Consider the following 16,530-nt stretch of genomic DNA (forward strand, 5'->3'; position numbering starts at 1 on the left):
AACCTGATCTTTCAAGGGGAGTGCAACCCCATGCAAGATTGGCTGTAGGCCCAAACCCATGGTCTATCCACTAATAGTACTTCTGTTTTATCAGGTTTAAATGTCAGTGTGTTCCACCTCTTCCATCCTTCACAATTACCAAACAGTGGTTCAGCCTCTCAGCCGCTACCCTAGGGTCAGATGAAAATGAAAACAGAGACAGAAAGATGGGCATCATCAGTATACTGGTGGAAACTCCACAACTCAGATCTCCAGATCACTATCTCTGTGGTTTCATATATATGTTAAGCAGAATGGATCTTTGCAGAACCCCATAGGCCACTAGCCAGGGGAAAGGGCATTAGTCTCCCAACACTACTTTCTGGGTCTTACCTCTCAGAAGTGAGAGGAGCCACCTCAACACTGTACCCCCAGTTCCCTTCCCTTTGAGATGCCCTAGAAGGATAACATGACTTATGGTACTTAATGCCACTGAGAGATCCAGGAGGGCCCCCCACCCCACCCCAGTCCATTTACCAGCACAGATTATTCATTAGGATGATCAAAGGAGCCTACATGTTAAAACCAGGCTGAAAGCCAGGCTGGAAAGAATCTAGAGAATCAGTTTCATCCAAAACCATTTTTTGAGGTGGGTGGCAGAGGAGCTGCTATATCTTTATTTGATTTCTGGCTTGGCTTACTTCCCATCTACTGCTCTGCTCTGCATCTCTTTTCAAAACTCTGCCATATTCACTTGATCCGCAGTCTGTGATGACAACAATGGACTATCTTCTAGCCATGTTGTAAAGCACTCACATCATGGGTTAGCTCAGCTTCCCTTGTTGGGGGAAATATGGAGATAAGAGTACAACACATTGTATGCCTAGTAAACTTCTTGAAACTGGGCAAACAACAACAACAACAACAATAATAATACACAGTGATAATATGTAGAATAAAATACTGTACCTTACATAATATACAGTATGTAAAGTGCTTTTGCTCAGCACTAAGCATTACAGAGCTACAGCAAAGTTAAATTGGGCTATCCCCTCCCCAAGAAGGCTTGTGTAATTTAGTAAATTCCCCCTTTTTCATAAAGCTTGCCAAAATCAAATAAATCTGAGAATTATTTTTAAAAAGCCTTCAGTATAAGAGAAGAGTTAAGGCATTTACAAAATCATTCATGCAACCCAAAACATACAACGTGTAAGTTAAGGTGCCTGCCTTAACTTCTGAACCATGAAAGCAGTCGCATCCCCCAATCCCACGTACAGTGCTTCTTTACAACTACCCTCCATGTACTTATGAGTTCTACATTTATAGGGAAGAATCAATTACACATCCTTATTCCTCCACCCCACCCCATTCTTTATCAATCTGTTATAGGTTTCCACTAGTATTGCACCTTGCATTCATTTTCCTCACATTTGCATTTTTAAATTATTTAAATACATGCATTTTAAATCCTGCCTCTCTTAAATTTGAGATGAAGGTGGGGTGGGGAACCATCTGTATGCCCTTGGTCATTGTCTTGCATGAAGAGTGTGCTTGCATTCACTCTTGGATGAAGGGTGTGTTTTGGTGCTTGAGCCCATGCTATATTTATTATTATTATTATTATTATTATTATTATTATTATTATTATTATTATTATCATCATCATCATCATCATCATCATCATCATCATCATCATTATTATTATTTTAGTGTGCCTGGGATAAACTGGGCACCCACACAATCATCATACTTAAGATGGTCACCATTTATTTCTTTTCTTTTCTTTTTTACTTATTTTTTTCTGCTTATGCTAGTCTGTAAAGCATGGTGTTATATAAATAATTACATCAAAAATAAGCACTGTACAGGGCCAACATCCTTTCCCTCTCTACACTTGTGTGCACAATCTTTGTACTTGGTGGTGTACACCTTTCCCTCCTCCACCTGTTTTCACAGGTCTTTCATTAAATTTTATTTTGTTATTTATTTGTTTTACAGATTGATAAACTGCTTCATAGCCAGAAGCTTTGGAAGAGCTGTGCAATAAGATAAAATGAGCTAAAATGCAAAATATTAAACTCTAAAAATAATTTTAAAACATTTCTACAATTCTAAAATTAACGTTCCATTAAATGGCTGGGTCACCATGTAGGCCAGGTATGAAACAGATCTTTCATTCCCCTTCTTTCTCAGAAGCCTGGGTTATTTGTTTTCTGACCAAAGTGGGAGGAGTGAGGGTGAAGTTCGTGGACCTCCTGGTGACTGTTTCCCCATCCCACCTCCCATCTCAGGGGAACCTTGCCTCTCTCGTTTTGATAGTCATTGATAGATTTCTTTCCAACCAGCTTCATGACGTCAGCCTCAGCACTAAGGCCAGTGGCACCACCCGCATCAACTCCAGGGTAGAGCACAGCATCATTAGTATCCTCCTGTCTCTGTCCCTGCATCTCTGCTGTTGGGTACCGGGCTGTACCATTCATACCTGCCAGGGAGGGGGGCTGGGGAGAGAGCTGCAGAGATCCTCCCCTACCCCCATTGGCTCATGGTGCACCCCCGGATTGGTTTTGCAGAGGAAAGGCACCTACCACTGCAGCCACAGAGGGGAGACAGGAAGGAATTCGGAGAGTCCATGCGGAGGAGCACTGATTAACTGGGCAGGGCTGGTTGCTGAGGATCGCAGAAGGCTCCAGGATTTGGGAGGAGCCGTGCCGGGCTGGCTTTTTCCTCCTCTAGAGATCCCCCCTCCCCAAAGCGCAGAGACACAAGAACACCCGCTTTTCCCCATAGATTCTCCCCGCAGGAGCTCCAAGAGGGCGTTTTGGAGGAGCCTTTCCCCGCTAGCGAGATCCCTTCTGCGAATCGCTACAGAAGGAATCGCCCTTCTTTGGGAACGATCCCTGCTAGAAGCCCCTCTGCTTAGCAGAGAGGGTCGCGGGAAAAAAAAGAGCAACCTCATCTTCCTCACAGGAGATCTGCTGTCGGTAGGGAGCCCCTCCCTCTTAGACGACTCCCCTTGAAAGATCCCTGCAAGGCTGGCCACCACCTCTGAATCCACTTTTAGGTGGAAGCTATTTCATCGGGCAAACCCAGTGAGCTTGCCACCGCAGCCGTCTGGTGGGGGTGGGTGGGCATCCCTTCTCGAAGACTTAGATCCCCCTCCCCCCAAGAGATTCCCCACAGGGGAACGCCACATCTCTCAAGTGACACCCCAAGAGAGGGGTCCCCATCGTTAGGACTCCTCCCACCCCCCATTCCGCCGGCCCCCTAAAACTGCCCCCTCGGAGCCAAGATGAATTACCTGCGCAGGCGACTCTCGGACAGCAACTTCATGGCCAACCTGCCCAACGGCTACATGACGGACCTTCAGCGCCCGCAGCCCCCTCCGCCGCCCCCCAGCGCCACCTCCCCATCGCCCGGCAGCATCTCGCCGGCTGAAAGGGCACCGTCTGCCCCCAGCCCCGGGGCTGGTGGGGGCGGCGGTGGAGCCGGAGGGTTTTTCTCCTCTCTCTCCAACGCGGTGAAGCAGACGACGGCGGCAGCGGCGGCCACTTTCAGCGAGCAGGTTGGGGGGGTTGCCGGCTCCGGAGGCTCCTCGGGGCGCAGCAAAGTGTTACTGGTGATTGATGAGCCGGGGACGGACTGGTAAGGATCTGGGAAGGGGAGATGGGGGATCTGTTCATCCCGACCTGCTTAGCCCTTCCTTCCTTCCCCCCGGGGACGAGACAGAGAATTACCTATGCCCCCCCATTCCCACTTCTCTAAAGAACATCAGTGGAATGATCCTAAAAATAAATGGTGTCATACCTCCCCCCCCCCAGCTTTTGTCACTTTTAGTGTCGTGGCATCAAGTTGTAGCAAGTGTCCCCTCCGGAGTGATTCAGAGGAGGGTGCAAATGCCAGCTTTCCCAAACTGTTTCCTATTGAATTGCACCTTCGTGCACAAGGTACAGTTGTGGTCTGGGTCTGTGTGGCAAAATTGTGACCAGCCTTTGCCATCCTGGTGTCTTCTAGATGGTTTGAACTACAACTCCCATCAGCCCTAGCTGCCAGCACTGCTGATGGGAACTATAGTCCAAAACATCTGGAGGGCACCAGGTTGGCAAAGGCTGCTTTAACCATACAGTTCACCACCACCCTTTGCTGCTCTTTGATCACAGCAGACAACAAGGCAGCCAGTTACCTACCCCTCATTTCCTCCAGTGCATTGCTTTGTCCACCCTCTTCTTGCTTTTGCTAGATCCCATCTTCCTTTAGACTAGTTCATCCCTCCCTCCCTCTCCCACCTCTTAGTCCATACCTTCCAACAGTAATTCCATCCTTAAATGCATTCCTCTGTCTGAGCTCTTGCACCACCCTTCCCCTTCCGTTATCTCTCTATTTCTCTGTTGCACTTTTCTGTTTCTGTATGCCCTAACAGTGTCTGTTGAGTATCTGCTGCCTGTCTGGCAGAGTGGCAGGAGGTCATAAACAAAGAGGATGGGGGTAAGAAGGTGTCATACCTCTGGCTGACACTGATGACCATCAGGTGATGTGTCCCATTGGGTTGGACCAGAGATTAACTCAGCGCAGGCTATCATTAAGGGGCAAAGCATACTGGAAGGCAAGGGGAGATATTCCCAGGTGAAATAGGTCAGTGAATATATGTAGCCATGGAAAGGACGTACTACTTAGTTTTTGTAACTCAAGAGTTTACGATTTTATTTTATTTTAAATGCCAGTGTTTGTCTTGCAGCTCCAACCTGTAACAGGCTGAGAAGTCAAAATGCCAGCTGGGCTGGTGCTGCCAATTTGGCAGTCTTCCTAGTATGCATATTGGGTTGGCTGGCCTTCCCAAGGTATGGAGATAGCTTTAATGATTAAACAGGAGGTCCAGGGATTTGAACTGGGCAAAATGGAAGATGCTCTTTCTCTCTCTCCTCCTCCAGTTCATGAAAGATGAAGGAGAAGGTGAGCTGTCTGGGTTACTTTTGCAGCTTCTTGGCATAAGAATGGATGGGAGAATGGCAAATCCCTTTAGTAATGCTCATAACCTAAAACTAGCATTGTTCATGAGGCTACACTACATTTTGTTCTAAGTGTCCAGAAAACCTGTGACTCTCTGATTAAACACACCAGTCAGATCCAAGCCCCCCCCAACTCATTGTCTTGCCCCAACACACCTTAAACTAGATTCCTTTCCAACATTGGCCCCACCCAGGCTTCAGTTCCCTTCCTGATTCCACACTTCCTCTCTTAATTCTTTTGCCTCAACCTCCTGACTTTCTTTGCTGGGGACCTTCTCTTCCCACAGGAGTTGGGCCACTCTGGCCTGTAAGCTTACGAGTGAATGGTCCTACAGTTTTCCAGAAGCCAACGCATCAAGAAGGCTCCATATAGCTGTGGTTTCAATACATGGCAATTGAGATCAACCAGTCAGGGAGCACAGGCCTATTAAGGCATAAGTCCCTCTAACATTGATTCCAATGCTAAAATCGCAGGCTGGAGACCAATTGGGAACAGGTTTACTATATAACATGTAACTAAATCAAATTGTTCGACCCTGTGTCTCCTGCGTAAGGCATACCTTGAGAGCCATCTCTCCTCTGTCCTTGATTTCTCTGTCAGGGCAACCTTACAGAGTGAAAAATGGATGCTGTGAACTGTCCCAAGGGAATAATGATTTTGAAATATTATGATAACCAAGCAGGGTTAGGCAAGTAAGATTGATAAGTAAGAAGATGGAGACCTCAAGTTTTTCATCATGAATGGGATGGGCTCTTGTGTGTGGAATTTGATAAGATGAAATCAACAGATTGTGTGCATGTGTGCACACATGCACACACACATAGTTTAAAATAAATAGGGATTAATAAAATACAGCCCTCCTACTGAGCTTTGGAATTGAATGCTTCAGAATATGGTAATGGCCAAGCGCATAACTGGATTAGGAAATGAGTCAGAGAAATTTATGGAAGACAGGAATATCACAAGCTATTTGGATAGCACCAGTTCATACAATAGTTTTTTTTAAAATGTGGGAAAATCAACAACAGTGGGTTGACCTAGGAGCTGCAAGCTCAGTCCATATCAAAGCATTCAGGAGACTTGCTAGTGTACCAAAATCCTGACCCCTCCAGGGTGGGAAGCCAATTCATTGTGACGTCACCATGGCTTATACAATGGTTGTGTGAATCAGCACTGAGCTGGTCTATTTAACAGACTCCTGTAGAATGGACGTGAAATGAAAGAGCGTGTTTTATATACCTCCTATCTAATGTCTGGTACTGGCCACTACCAATAACAGGATACTGGCTAACACAGGATGATTGGTCTGACATACTAAGTATACCTTAGCAGAGCTTGGAAAAGTTACTTTTTTGAACTACAACTCCCATCAGCCCAATCCAGTGGCCATGCTGGCTGGGGCTGATGGGATCTGTACTTCAAAAAAGTAACTTTTCCAAGCTCTGTACCTTAGTAACCAAGGTGTACAAAGGCAACAGTACACACACAATCAGAAAAGTGTGAATGAGTTTCTAATTCAGCATGTTCATGTTGGAATATATGTGGTTCAACTCCAACTTGTGGGTTGAGGCTGCATGGGGTTAAAAAGGGTAGCTAGAGAGGAGACCTCTTGGTTGCTAGGCTATACCTGTCCTTTGATCACCTGCTGTCTCTCCCTTCCTGCTAGACTGATATGCAAAGGATGTTGATCACAACTCCATCCCTCCTTCTTACTTCTTCTTTCTCTTGAGAGGGGAGCAGACATATTCCTTTGTCTCTCCCTCTCCTCCAAAGCATGAGGGCAAGCACTGGGCTCAGTGTTTGCAGCTGCAACTTAGCCAGTTAGCTAGATATAGGACTCTTTCCTATCAAGCACGTACTTCCAGAATAAAGCAATTATTTCTTATTTTAAAGCTTAAGGTCTCTGTCTGACTAATTTGCAGGGAAGGTATGATCTTTAGCAAGGATTCAACACACACACATAAGCTTGCTCAGAACTCTACATTCCCAACATCGTGACTATCCAGCAGTTCATGCCCCACTGGCACATGTAAAGTTGTATTTTCCAAATCATTCAAGGTTTCTCAGCTCTTTAATGCCTTTGAATTATACATTGGCCTTGATTCATAGACAGAAGATGTCCTGGAAAGGAAAAACCTTTCTAGTAGCTGTGGAGCCACTCTGGTCTGCCACATCCATGGTCTGCCACATCCATGGTGTATGGTCTGCAGTTGCCAGACAGAACAGATGCTATGTCATTGTAGCCGATCTTGCTGCCTGTTCAAAATTTGTATGGACTGTTCATATTTCAAGAGTGCTGTTTGTAATAAAAAGGCAACCTATTATGGACAGAGTTTGTTCCTGTTTGGGCGCATTGTGAAAGTTGTCCAGATAAACTCCAAACAGTCCTTCAATTTCAAACACTTGAGAGAAAAAGGGACATCCCACTGAAAGCAATGAAGGGCAATAGCAAGTACACTTTTTAAAAAGAGGGGAAAAAATAAGTAAGGCTATTTTGTGGAAATATATGCAACTCTAAAACTGGCATTGCTGTGTAGAAGAACAAGGAGCTATTATTATTATTTTATTATACTATTATTTATTCATTCATACACTGCCAAAATAGGCTGCTGCACAGTTTACAAAATATAAAAATCAGTTACACAAAAGATTAAAATATGTTGTTGTTGTTATGTGCCTCCAAGTAGACTACGACTTATGGCGACCCTATGAATCAGCGACCTCCAAGAGCATTTGTCATGAACCAGGTCTTGTAAATTCAGGTCTGTGGCTTCCTTTATGGAATCAATCCATCTCTTGTTTGGCCTTCCTCTTTTTCTGCTCCCTGCTGTTTTTCCCAGCATTATTGTCTTTTCTAGTGAATCATGTTTTCTCATTTATGTGTCCAAAGTATGATAACCTCAGTTTCATCATTTTAGCTTCTAGTGACAGTTTTGGTTTAATTTGTTCTAACACCCAATTATTTGTCTTTTTCGCGGTCCATGGTATGCGCAAAGCTCTCCTCCAACACCACATTTCAAATGAGTTGATTTTTCTCTTATCTGCCCTTATCACTGTCCAACCTTCGCATCCATACATAGAGATCGGGAATACCATGGTCTGAATGATCCTGACTTTGGTGTTCAGTGATGCATCTTTGCATTTGAGGACCTTTTCTAGTTCTCTCACAGCTGCCCTCCCCAGTCCTAGCCTTCTTCTGATTTCTTGACTATTGTCTCTGGTTTGGTTAATGACTGTGCCAAGGTATTGATAATCCTTGACAAGTTCAATGTCCTCATTGTTAACTGTAAAGTTGTCATTACTTTAGCCTTCTTGACGTTCAGCTGTAGTCCTGCTTTTGTGCTTTCTTCTTTAACTTTCATCAGCATTCATGTCAAATCATTACTGGTTTCTGCTAAGAGTATGGTATCATCTGCATATCTTAAATTATTGATGTTTCTCCCTCCAATTTTCACACCTCCTTCATCTTGGTTCAATCCTGCTTTCCGTATGATATGTTCTGCATACAGATTAAACAAATAGGGTGATAAAATACAACCCTGTCTCACAACCTTTCCGATGGAGAACCAATCTGTTTTTCCATATTCGGTTCTTACAGTAGCCTCTTGTCCAGAGTATAGGTTGCGCATCAGGACAATCAGATGCTGTGGCACCCCCATTTCTTTTAAAGCATTCCATAGTTTTTCATGATCTGCACAGTCAAAGGCTTTGCTGTAGTCTATAAAGCACAGGGTGATTTTCATCTGAAATTCCTTGCTCCGTTCCATTATCCAAAGTATGTTTGCGATATGATCTCTGGTGCCTCTTCCCTTTCTAAATCCAGCTTGGATGTCTGGCATTTCTCTCTCCATATACGGTAAGAGCCTTTGCTGTAGAATCTTGAGCATTACTTTACTTGCATGGGATATTAAGGCAATAGTTCGGTAATTACTGCATTCTCTGGGATCCCCTTTCTTTGGAAGTGGGATATATATTGAACGCTTCCAGTCTGTGGACCATTGTTTAGTTTTCCATATTTCTTGACAAATGTTTGTCAAAATTTGGACAGATTCAGACTCAGTAGCTTGTAGCAACTCTATTGGTATGGCGTCTATTCCTGGTGATTTGTTTCTTCCAAGAATTTTAAGAGCAGCTTTCACCTCACATTCTAAAATTTCTGGTTCTTCATCAAATGGTTCCTCCGTGAATGAATCTATCATCCTGTCATCTCTTTTATAGAGTTCTTCAGTGTATTGCTTCCATCTTCCTTTTATTTCATCTCGGTCATTCAGTGTGTTCCCCTGTTGATTATTCAACATCCCTACTCGTGGTTTAAATTTCCCTTTCATTTCTCTAATCTTTTGGAATAGGGCTCTTGTTCTTCCCATTTTGTTGTCCTTTTCTATTTCTATACAATAACTATTGTAATAGTTTTCTTTGTCCCTATGTACTAGTCATTGTATAGTTGCATTTAGGGTTCTGACCGTGTTTCTATCTCCTTTTGCTTTTGCTTTCCTTCTCTCTTTAACCATTTTAAGAGTTTCTTCAGTCATCCATTGAGGTCTTTCTCTCTTTTTAACAAGAGGTATTGTCTTTTTGCATTCTTCCCTGATAATGTCTCTGACTTCAGTCCATAGTTCTTCTGGTTCTCTGTCAAAGAAGTTTAAAGCCTCAAACCTGTTCCTTATTTGATCTTTATATTCTTCTGGGATGTTATTTAAATTGTATTTTGGCATTATGAGTGCTTTGTTCTTCTTTAGCTTTACTCTGATTTTCGATACGATCAGTTCATAATCTGTACCGCAGTCTGCTCCTGGTCTTGTTTTTGCAGAAAGTATGGAACTTCTCCAACTTTTGTTTCCAAGTATATAATCACTTTGATTCCTATATTGACCATCTGGTGATGTCCACGTGTACAGTCATCTTTTTGGTTGCTCAAAAAATGTGTTGGCAAGAAACAAATCATTGGCTTCACAGAATTCAATAAGTCTGTCTCCTGATTCATTTCTGTCACCTAAGCCTCATTTCTCCACAATTCCTAGTTCTTCTCTGTTCCCTACTTTTGCATTCCAGTCCCCCATGATTATCATCATATCTTGTTTTGGTGTGTGATCAATTTCCTCCTGTACTTCTGCGTAAAATCTCTCCAATTCTTCTTCTTCTGCGTTTGATGCTGCAGCGTAGACTTGGATGATGGTTATGTTAATAGATTTCCCATTTAATCTCATTGATATAACTCGTTCAGACCTTGCGTTGTAGCTCCTAATTGCTTTTGCTACATCACTTCTCACTATTAAAGCAACCCCGTTTCTTCTTGATTTCTCATTTCCTGCATAAAATATTTTGTAGTTGCCTGATTGAAAATGTCCCATTCCAGTCCATTTTAATTCACTCACGTCAAGTATTGTAATGTTGATACGTTCCATTTCTTGCTTAACAATTTCTAACTTTCCCTGGTTCATGCTTCTCACATTCCATGTTCCTATTGTGTGTGTTATACAGCTCCGGACTCTCCTTTCGCATCTGTGCGCATCAGCTTCTGGGCTTCCTTTTGGCTTTGACCCAGCTGCGTCATTAGTCACAGCACTACTCGTACTTGTCCTTTGCTCTTCCCCAGTAGCTCGGGGGGTCTCATCTTCCACCACTATCTCGTGTTGCATTTTGGATACTCTGTTCATAGGGTTTTCATGGTAAGAGTTATTCAGAGGTGGTTTACCATTGCCTTCCTCTGAGTTTGGATGCATCTTAGTCTGGTGTCTCAGCTTTGACCATTCTGTCTTGGGTGCCCCTGCTAGGAGTCTAGCCTCTTGGTCTAGACTCCTGACGGCATTGCTCTCAGCTTCTTCAACACTCTCAAACCCCCTCACCACGTTAAGGTGTGCATCCTAAAGGGGGTATCCATAATTAAAATTCAAAACAAAGCAATTAAAACATTAAAATAAAGACCCATAAATTAAAAAAAAACAATAAAACAATCCCACTAAAAGAATACAGCAATTAACACAGGAGATTCAGACAGAGAGATCAAAGGGATGCTTGTGTTAACACGTGTGTCTTCAAAAGCTGGCAGAATGCCAATACAGATGACTACTGACTTTTGGCCAATAGAGACCTACCTGGGTTCCAACTCCAACTATCAGTATACTATTCTGTCACACTTCAGTCACCTGGCTATGATGCCTATGGCACAACCTTATTTCCTTCTGTGCCTGAGGAGGGCCCTGTGCCCTGGGCACATACACATTCCTAGGTGGTTCACTGAGCAAGCTCCCAGTCTCAGGTCTTGCGTGTTCCCTGTTCAAGCCCTACACCCCACGTATAGGCACAGGTAGCATACTGGTGACACCTTGTCAGAAAAATATTGGTGACCTTAGAGCAGGGTTCCCAAAGTGGGGGTGAATAAAAAACAGGGGCTGGAACGGGTGCAAAAAGGGCCTAAGGGTGGAAAAGAAGTTTATGAGGTACAGTATAGTGCGAAAAATGTAACTAGAAAGAAATGGCACAGAGATGTACAGAGTACAACTTCCTTGCCAATGAGGAACCTCTGTATTTAATGATTCCACAAAACAGTATTCATTTTTTTACATTTTATAATATGATTTATGGTGATTGATGATTAATGGATGGTGATTATTATTAGCAGTATGCTGATATTTCTTGACTTGATTTTGTTTACATCCCTAAGAATTTGGGCTGGGGTTGATGACAACTTTATACATTCATCAAGGGGTCAATGAACACGGACATGTGGGAAACCCTGTCTTAGAGGAAGCAGCAGTATGTCACTGCAGGGCTGACTGCAGGGTGTTCCTTGGTCTACTCTTCATTGACGAGCAAGTGTAACAACTTCCCCTTTTAGTGGATTGGGCTTTACCTGTATGGCTTTCTCTGGTGGGGTGATTGTCATTGGGCAACCCCTGCCCTTCCACAAGCTTATTATGAGGTGGTAAACCCACAGCTATAGGCTATATCACTTTGAAGTACAGTGGGATCTTATTTATTTATGATATTTGTTGGTCACTTGTCTCACCAAAGTGACCCAAAATAACTTAAATTAGCCAGTTAAAAACCACAGAATTAATTAAAACCTAAAAACATTTCTGACAATTAAAAACCAGTTAAAATAAACACAATCAGTACAAATAAAAACAAAGGAAGGGTAGGTCTACAGGTCCTATCCTGCTAAAAGCGGTCATCAATAGTCAAGACTCCATGCATCAAGGGCAAAAGGCCTGGGTAAAAAGAAAGGTCTTTGTCTGGTGCCTAAAGATGAATAAAGATGGTGCCAGGTGTGCCTCCTTGGAGAGATCATTCTACAGCTGGGAGGGCACCACTGAAAAAGCCCTGTCTTGTGTTGGCACCCAGGGCCTGCTCTAGAGGATGGCCAGGTTGGGCCCTGGATGAGGCCCCTGGAGCCTACAGGGGCCCCTCCTTAGGGTGGGTGGGTAGCACTCCTGTTCTGCAATCTGCGGCAGCATCAGTTCCCGACCCTGCTGCAGATTGCAGAGAGGGAGCTCCCAGGCACCCCCCTACAACCACACAGGCCCACAGTGCCCGCCTGCATGCCCCACCTACCTCTCCCATTGTGGTGAATGCTGGCAGTGCTGCACGCGCATGCCTGCTGTCAACCAAGATGGTGGCGGAGGCATCAGCCCCTTAGGGAAGCCCCTGTTGCCATCTTGGTTGATGGCAGGCATGCGTGCACAGCACGGCCAGCATTCACCGCAGCAGGAGAGGTAGGTGGCACATGTGGGCAGGCATCATGGCCTGGGACAGGCTGGTGCCCAAGGGCCCAGTCATGCCTGGTGCCAGCCGTGTTGCCACTTTTCGAACCTCCCGATTCAATCTTGCATGATTGAATGTTCTTACCTATTAAAAATTTCCTGCATACATAATGCCAAGTGTCAAGGAGAAGGCTTCTAGTTTCTTCCAAGCATGTTAGTTTTCTATGTGGGGAGATTAAGTGATGCAGCACAAACAGAAGGTTATTACCTCAATGAGACCACCTGTGTTCAGCAACAATTTCACAGTAGTCCATGACAGATGCTCTTGGAGGTCGCTGATTCATAGGGTCGCCATAAGTTGTAATTGACTTGAAGTCACATAACAACAACAAGCTGGTGAGATTGTTCTGGGTATAAATCTGGAGTAACCAATCTTGCTGTTGGTGTACATTTGGTGTCCTCAGTAGATTATATGCAAGTGCTTCCTTGACTCTTTAAATTTAGACCAACAAATGTTGAAGGCCCAAGTGGAATTACATTAAGGGTTGTAGTCAGATAATGTTTACTCAGAGTAGACCCACTGAAATTAATGACCGTAACTAACCTACGTCCATTAATTCCAAAGGGTCTACTCTGAATAAAAGTTAGTTGAGTACAACCCTAAAAGCATGGTTTAGGCTGCAATCCAATACACACTTACCTGGAAATAAGTCTTACTGAACCCAGTGGAGCTTATGTCTGAGTAGACATGTACTGGATTGCAGCCTTTGTTAGTGTTATGTGGGAATCCTGCCCAGTGGCTTAAGTATGGTTTGTTTACTGCCAAGGAACCATGATCTGAAGCTATGGTTTGTTGTTGGCTTATGAACCTTGGTTTGTTTAAACTATGTCTTGGCATTATATGTGAACCCAGTACTAACCCACCCCAGATCCTCACAAGGCTACAAAGGTATTATTATTATTATTACTAATATTTATATCTATTCCCTGCCCTTCACTGGAAGGTCCCGGGGCAGGTTACAACAATATTAAAAACAGTTTAAAGCATGAAGCAAGAGCAGCTGGAAAACAAAACAGATGTTGGAGGAACAAGTTCGATTGTCTATGGGACAACTTGTGGTTAACTCACAGTTTGATGAACAAGCCATGTCTTAAAAACAAACCATGGCAAACCATTGTCAAGATCCTGTGCAACATAGTGTACAATCCAGCCAAAGCTAAGCACTTTAAAATCTTGATTTCAATGGGAGTGCTTTTAAGCACAACATCTTTTTAACCCTTTGAATTCCAGGAGAAGGGTTTAGTTCTCTGTTCCCTTCAACAAGAGATACTGTTCCTTGTATTACCAGACTGAGAGGACAGTGCTTTGTTAACGGCCTATAGTCGCCCTTTGACTTCCTGTCTAACAATATCCTGCTTATGATTGGTCTTCCATGTTCTGTACTCATCTTGATATACCCAGTTTAGGTATCTGTACTTGTGTATGTGTGGCAGGATATGCTGCTACACAGAGCTGCCCCCCCTTTCCTCTCATCATGGTATAGTCCCTCCCACTTGCTCTTTCCTTCCACCCCTGCTCCTTCTGTTCCCAACTGGCACAGACCTCAGTGATCCATTACACATAGTACCACACAGCCTGTGTGCCAACTGCCATCCGGACGTTTTCGGCATGGGAATGCCAGTCCCTGGGTGGCTGTATGTGTGTATGGGGTCCTGAAGGTGCTTGAGATTTGAAGAACCTCAAGACAGTGTGACCTGTCACTTAGATAGAGGCCAGGAGACTGTATAGGGAAGAAGATTAATATTATGAATATGCTTGCAGGCCAAGTTTATTCTGTGAATTAGCAAGATGTGATTTCTCCACCCTGAGTGTGTCAAATCCCGGAAAGTGCTGCCAAGGTTGAGGATTGTTACAGTAGGCCAATTGGCCATCTGTTGAGATTTTGCATCTATCTATCTATCTATCTATCTATCTATCTATCTATCTATCTATCTATCTATCTATCTATCTATCTATCTATCTATCTATCTATCTATCTATCTATCTATCTATCTATCTATCTATCTGTCTGTCTGTCTGTCTGTCTGTCTGTCTGTCTGTCTGTCTGTCTGTCTGTCTGTCCTGCAAGCAAATAGTACAGTAACTCCAAATGTTTGAGTAGTTATTAGTGTCGTGGAATTTACGACTGAGTTCTTTTTGAGGAGACTTAATAATGAAGCCAAAGCCTGTTTTAAGGTTGTTTATTTAGCTAAGTGCTTAGCCAGAGTAGAGTACAGGACTCAACTGTCTTCCTCAAAATGGTGGTTAGTTACAGACAGTTATATACCTTTACCTCCGTCACAATCATGGCAACAGTTACATTGCTTTATTCTATGTTACAATGCTACAATGATGCTCTGCCCCCTGTTCCATCCGTCCTCCCTCCATTCCTGCAATATCAGTGTCCTTGGCACATTTTCACTACAACAGCACTATTCTCTATTGTCTACGTGACCCCCTGTCTAGGGAAAATGGCAGTCAGACTTGTTCAGTATTGATCAAAATCCACCTCATTAGTTACCATGTTTTCCTCCTTTACATAGATTTAACTTATAGAATTCAGTGCTGCAAGATGGGGTGATGACAGCCTTAACAAAAAGATAAGACAGATAATGGGGATAAATTTATCCAGAGTAACTAGCCATGATCACAAAATAGAGACTCCATGTACAAAGACAGTATACCTTGAAATACCAGGTGCTGGTGACGAAGAACAGAGGAGGGCTATTGTGTTTAAACCCTGCCTGTTTCTCAGGTACTCAGATCGCTGGCTGCTCCTGGAAAACAAAACGCTGGACAAGATTGGATCTGGGCCTGATTCAGCACAGCGCTTCTAATATTCTTAATGTTATACATGTCACATTTTTTAATTTGACATTATTAAATTTGGTAGATGCTTATGCAAACACTTCCTAAGGTAACAAGTCCTTAATAAGAGGAAGAAGCCCTTAATAAAAAAAGCAGAGTAGCATTCTCTCGTGTTGGGATGACTGATTCTTATAGAGGCTCCTTAGAACTCTGAGGCTGTGAACAGGCTGACTCAGAAACACCCCAATGGCATCACCAGGGCTATAACCATAACACAATCAGTTAAGTGCATCAGCTTGCATTCAGCTCCCAACTGGGCTGAGACTGGGTAATGTGCTAGCGATGCGCACTGGGGAAACAAAATACAAAGATATTTCCCTTCTAGGGGATATTTTCTGCAAGCAGGGAAGGGGCTGAGGACCAACAGTACCTGGTTGAAGAAGGGGCAATGTGGCGAGGGTAGGGTTGTACCTCCCAAATGCCCTGTCCCTATCCTCTCCATTTAATTTCCTCTGCATGATCCTGCTTGGTCCCAGAGACTGTAGCTTCAGGATGCGTGCACCATAGGGAGTACGAATTCCCGGCATTTGTCACAGGCGGCTTTGGATCCCCGCTGGGGGATGATGTGTCAGGATGCAAAGGCTGTTGTTTCACAGCAGGGCAAGATGGAGGGTGTCAGTGCCTTGAGGGCTGTGGCAGACACACAGCAGCCCTAAGGAGGTGCAACCAAAGCCCTGCTTCCCCGCTGCTTCCCATTGGGTGTGCAGTGCCATGCTGAAGAGATTATCAAAAGGCTGCCTTGTGCACTTTGCCATCTCTCACGCCCTTCCCCAGCTCACTGTTCTGAGCTGAAGCCTTGAATTGAGTCTTGCTTGAATAAGCTGGTCCCATTTGTTCTGAGTGTTCCTGTCCACTGGGTGGCCTGTTGACCTGTGAGAAGAGTTGCTGCCTGTCCAGGATTTTAGTGCCCTTCCCCCCACCTGTGAGAGATTTCTC

The 16,530-nt window shown here is 44.0% G+C and overlaps 1 protein-coding gene across 1 annotated transcript in view; it reads left to right on the forward strand.

Annotated features, from left to right (window-relative positions):
• The first annotated feature begins 3,268 nt into the window (after positions 1-3,268).
• The window catches only part of SYN1 (synapsin I), a 113,175-nt gene continuing 99,913 nt past the window's right edge, over positions 3,269-16,530 (forward strand). The window contains exon 1 of the mRNA XM_061614447.1: positions 3,269-3,621. Within this exon, the coding sequence (XP_061470431.1) occupies positions 3,269-3,621 (353 nt within the window). The remainder of the gene's footprint in view (positions 3,622-16,530) is intronic.

The sequence above is a fragment of the Rhineura floridana genome, chromosome 3, assembly GCF_030035675.1.
Source record: "Rhineura floridana isolate rRhiFlo1 chromosome 3, rRhiFlo1.hap2, whole genome shotgun sequence".
NCBI lineage: Eukaryota > Metazoa > Chordata > Lepidosauria > Squamata > Rhineuridae > Rhineura > Rhineura floridana.